The 5,415-nt window shown below is 32.8% G+C and overlaps 1 protein-coding gene across 1 annotated transcript; it reads right to left on the reverse strand.

Moving 5' to 3' along the window:
* Nucleotides 1-1,557: 1,557 nt before the first annotated feature.
* Nucleotides 1,558-4,160, reverse strand: LOC127100330 (uncharacterized). Its single transcript, XM_051037461.1, has 3 exons — nucleotides 3,430-4,160; nucleotides 2,263-3,033; nucleotides 1,558-1,926 (listed from the first exon to the last, which is right to left on the reverse strand). Exons 1-3 carry the CDS (start codon nucleotides 4,102-4,104, stop codon nucleotides 1,765-1,767), a joined length of 1,608 nt encoding a protein of 535 aa, XP_050893418.1. The 5' UTR covers nucleotides 4,105-4,160; the 3' UTR covers nucleotides 1,558-1,764.
* Between the last annotated feature and the right edge of the window lie 1,255 nt (nucleotides 4,161-5,415).

A 5,415-nucleotide genomic window follows, 5' to 3' on the forward strand; every position in this document is an offset into this window, starting at 1 on the left:
TCACATTTGAAAGTGATACATGAAATAAATTTGTAGTTAGTGTAAGAATAATCAATTCAAAAATATATAGAGAAATATGAGACAAAAATTACATTTTTCACCTTTATGTGATCTATTGCAACTCGACTTACATCTAGATAACAAGAGCTATTTTCATAGTTCATCCTTTTGTAGCACCATCTTGCATAAAAAGAAGAAAAAAATTAATTTGGATATTAACTATCAATATGCATGTCATATTGTTCATTTAAAATTTTCAAATTACCTTAAAGCATACATATCTGTTGATACTCCCTCACTAGGCATGAGAATATAATCCGTATCCGCGGGTACCCATCCGAATTCATCCCGAAGTTGACAGACAAAATCCGTTTTGATTGAGTTTGGATTTGGGTTTGAATTTTTTCCGATTATAAAATATGGGAACGGGTCGGGTAATGGGGACACTAGTACCCACCCTGAACCCGCCCCGTTTATTTCATTATGTACATTACTATTTATTTTTGATAATTTAGAATATTAAATATGTCGTCAATGTTTTGATATTTTAATTTGAATTTATTAGTTAAAATATTTGAAATGCAAGCATGAAATTTTTTTAGATTGTTTTACTTTATTATTTGTAATGTAGTTTTATTTTGGAAAAAATAAATATTTTTATTAAAAAAATTGATTTCATTGATTGAATGGTGACGGGGCAGAGAACCCAAACCCAACCCGAATCCTTTTGAAACGAGTTTGAGTTTTGATTCTCTATCCCCGATTGAATTTGGGACGGAGAACATTGTCATGCCTATCCCTAACCAATAAAAGAATGGACATGCTCTTATACTCTGTACTCGTACTTCAACAACTTGTAATCAAATAAGCAGAACTCCAACTATATTGTCTCGACTTTTCAGAAATTTTAATGATTGGTAATCTAGAAGAATACACCAAATTATTAAAGTTTGGGTTGGCATTAATAATCTACTAATGAGAATAATACTATAAATTTTTGTGTGGAGAACAATATCCTCTTCTGTGGATGAGGGTGTTAGTGAGAAATCTTTCAAAACACTTTCTAACCATTTAATTTTCACAACCTTTCTCTAACTTGACTGTTAGCCATTTGTTTTTCACAAACCTTTCTCTAACTTGACTGTTTGGCGGATTCATGCCTAATTTATCAAGCCATGCATTACTGTTCATTTCAAAAGTTTTGATTTCTTAGCTGATAATTAGTATTTAGAAGATAATATAATATAAGAGGTGTTTTGGTTAGTTTGTATTTTGGGGGTATAGGTCCAATTAGGATGGTGTGAAAACTAATTTCCCCAAATATAGTACTATTTAAGTGGGCTTGATAAGGTGATGCAGGTCCTGTTTCTAACCGTTAATCAAGTTCTTCATTAAACTGATTTTATTTATTTATTTATTTATTGAGAAGATTAAACTGCAAAGTTGACTATTACATTATGAGAAATTTTCAATCCACCTTTTTTATGTTTAAATCTGTTAAAATATATTTAAAAATTTCTTTAAAAAAACACACTACAGCGTAACAGATAACACAGGTTGAAGAATGATAGCAATACCAACCAACATAGGTGCTACTAAAACTTTACCATTATATCATACTTGTGAAGTGTTTCACCACTGAGTCCATAAAACTGAATTAAAAAACCAAAAAACAAGTACTAATATGTAATTGCAAACCATTAGAGTCCAAAATCTTGTATATATTGTTCAAAACAAAGGTTGAAACTGCAACTGAATGATAACTCATTCTTCTGGTTTAGGCTCCTTTGCAAGTTCATCAAGCCTACTAGTTTGTATGTACTTTGAGGTCAAATTTGAATCTTGTTTTGGCACATTAAAAAAGTCTTCTAGTCCACTAGTCAGAGTAGATTTTGATGTCAAGGAAGCTGCAAAGAGACTAATAGCCTGCCAAATGCAAACAAGGGGAAGGTATCAACAACAAATAAAACAAAAGAGTAAATAACTATTTTGATTCTTGAATGAGTGAGAGTCGTTGTCGCTATAGTGTTGTTGAATGTATCAAAATTACAAAAAAACATAGATGAATGTGTCTTCTGTTAGTAAGTTTGGTCATCGTATCGTATGTGCATTTCACTGGTTAGTTTTGTTCTCGAATGCACCTTTCGCTAATCAATTTGGTTCATAAAATTACTAACAGAAGTCATACTCAAAGATGTATTGGTAATTTCGATATATTCATAGATTATATAGTGACACTTAGGACTAATAGCAGCACTTTACCTCAGCTTCACCAATACTTATCACTTTCACTTCAAGATCATCAAGAGGAAGGTTCAGTTCTTTCAAATATGAGAGGCAAAAATTTGCAGATAGTGATTGCACTTTTAGATCATCTCCTACAGCATATAATGCCGGTCTCTTTACAAATCCCACAACACGTTCTTTTGACCTGTTCGGGGATCTTGGATCCAGTTCAATCAAGTGTTTTGGATCATAAATCAATCCCTTTGTCTTAGAAATCACTCCTCCCTCTACCTTTAGTTCTACTGTACGAGTACCATAATTATAATTATGCTGTTGAAATGGTGTTCCTGTACCATAATAATATGTGGCGAGTTGTACTTGTACATGAGGAATGTTGAGGGGCTGGTTTGGACAACCAAACTGCGGTATGACACCAGGATTGAGTAACACGGAGCGCGAGTCTGTACACCAGGACGAGTCCAAGTTCTCCACACTTTTGTATAGATTATCAATACATCCAACAAAAGAGTTACCATCCAAAAGCTTTATGATGGATCCTAATGGTATTGTAAGGAAGCTAAAAATGAAGTCAACAAAGTTTTCGCAGGTTTCTGCAAAGATTATCTTTTTCTGAGATTTACTTCGCACTAGCTTAACATCCATTTTAATGTCATTGGTGCAAGTTTTTACTCTGAGCGCTGATGCAAACTGCTTCGGTTGGCTGTCTTTGTTCTTAGAGCTACTTTTCAAAAACGTATTTGTCAGAGGCTCATGAGAGGTTAAGGCGCACTTGAGAAGATTCAATATCTGTACATAAAAAAGAAAAGGAACATCTGTTTAAAAATCTTCTACTAGAATTTCACATTACATAAGCATTTGAATCACTAAGATGCAATGAAAAACACACAATTGAGCACTAATTGATCATGCAGCAACAACAATGTAACTTGTTACATTAGAAGACTTAATTACAAACTAGTTACAATAAGATTGGAATCAACATTTTGAGCATTATTCTACGAAGATCTGACACCGGACAACAACGACACTATGTCGGTTGGTGTCATTTTTCAAAAGTGTTAATGCTACAGAGACTACTGTCACACATTTATGCACCAAAATTATCAATTACACAAAATATAATTGTGATACACGTACTTATATACACATTATACAAACACAACACACTACAAAAACGATTACCTCTTGCTTTCCAATGTTGTGTGTAACTTCCTCTAACTGACTCAAATCTGAATACCCTAATTCCATCAACATCTGCATGGAAGTCACCAAAGAACTAGGCACAATCTTCAAATCATCAAAAACCAAAAACAATGACCCATTTTCCTTCACAAAAACCCCACTTAGGGCATCATCAACAGCAACACTAGTACTATTCCCCTGACCCTCAGAATCCAAATTCTTAGGCCGTCTATTAGTAGGTTTTCCACAAGTGCAGTCAAGGTTCTGAAAAGTAGTAAACTTGTAACAAGAATCACACACAAAAAACTCACTTGATGCTTCAGTATCATCAATATTCAAGAACAGTTTCTGGCACAATGATTCACACGGATTCTTCGGATTCAATAGCATTTGTTGGCATACAGGATTCCACACGTCGTTTGGAGTGAGGGTTTGTACACTTTCGTAGAGGCTTTTGATGCTTCCGAGTAATGGTGATTGTTGTGGTTGTTGTTGATCATTGTTGTTGGTTGATAAGAGACGAATGATGGTGGCGAGTGGAAGAGATAGGAAACTGAAGAGAGTGTCCATGAAGTGTTTGGGTGCTTCAACGGAAACAACTTTGTTGTTTTCTCTGTCTATTAAGATTTTGAGGGGAATGGTTTTGGGTTCTTCTTGTGGTTGATCGGAAGCCATTGTAGGTTATTCTTGGCTCTTCTTTCAAATTGAGAAATTTGACAGAAGACGAGGGACAAAATGTATCTGAAATGAAATAAGACTATTTATAAAGTTTGTGAGAATTTTTGTGAGAGCTTTTCTTTTTTTTTAGGGTTTTTCATGTCATCTTCTATGCTTTTATCATATTAGTATTAGTATGTACAATATTATAATTCCATTAAAAAAATATAATGATTTGTAAAATTTAATGCTTTGGAAAATTAACAAATATCAACGAAAGTTGAACAAAACTTAGAAGTATTAGAGAAATTTTAATCATTAAAAAATATGAGATAAATGATGAGTTGTAGAATGATCGAAAAACATTAATCAGTGTAAGATATGTCTCAAATACAACATAAATTTTTATATTATTATTTTCAAAATCAATTTAATAGACTATATCTTCATAGAGTGTTTAGCGAAACAAACAATCGACATTAGATATAATATACTCAACTCGATAGAACAAAATGAGAGATACACAAAGAATCACAAAAACATAATCTTAATATCAATATCAATGTCAAAATCAAACTCAATAACAACAACTAAACTACAACAAATAGATTTTCATAACATTAGAAAGAAGAACAACTAAACAACAACAATATCATCAATAACTCAAAAACAATAACTTACATTAAACTCTCAACAAAACTACAACAACATCATCAATAAACATATAACATAAATATGTTTAAACAACAACAACAATAAGATTACACCTATAGGGTTTTGGGTCTTAACAATAACAACAACAACAACATGAATTTAACATGAGTAGTGATTTTTGACGTACCGGATCTATGAAGAAGAAGTGAAAGAAAATATTTTAGATCTTTCATTCGAGAAAGTATCAAATGAGATCGAATGGATTCATGAGTACAACTGGGGGTTGCTTTTTTGTTTACTTATACTTGAAGTCGGCTGAAGGCTATCTTTGGAAGACCAGGCAAATGACATCAGGTTGCACGCTGGTTATGGTAATATATTTGCACCTTTATTGTTACTTTACAATTTTAATAACAATTGTGCATCGTCATTACTAATGTTTCATCTATACCATTTTAGGCATAGATCCTCCAACACTTTCACTCATCTCTAGTTGGTGATGTGTTGATGACTACACTGGTGTGTTGGTGCAAAGGTAGAATAAATGATGAACGGAAATATTCTATTAAGAGAATGACGGCTACAAAACATGATAAAAGTTACAATGATTGCCACCCTATTTATAAGCTAAAACTAGGGTTACTAGAATAAGATAAAATACTAAAATACCCTCTA

This window comes from Lathyrus oleraceus, chromosome 7, assembly GCF_024323335.1.
Source record: "Lathyrus oleraceus cultivar Zhongwan6 chromosome 7, CAAS_Psat_ZW6_1.0, whole genome shotgun sequence".
In the NCBI taxonomy this organism is placed as follows: domain Eukaryota; kingdom Viridiplantae; phylum Streptophyta; class Magnoliopsida; order Fabales; family Fabaceae; genus Lathyrus; species Lathyrus oleraceus.

Bases quoted from the DNA above. Each gene is read 5' to 3' on its own strand.
- LOC127100330 (XM_051037461.1), bottom strand. From the start codon at position 4,104: ATGGCTTCCGATCAACCACAAGAAGAACCCAAAACCATTCCCCTCAAA. The intron at 3,034-3,429 runs GTAATCGTTTTT...TTTTATGTACAG, and splicing joins ACAACATTGGAAAGCAAGAG to ATATTGAATCTTCTCAAGTG. The intron at 1,927-2,262 runs GTAAAGTGCTGC...TGCATTTGGCAG, and splicing joins TAAGTATTGGTGAAGCTGAG to GCTATTAGTCTCTTTGCAGC.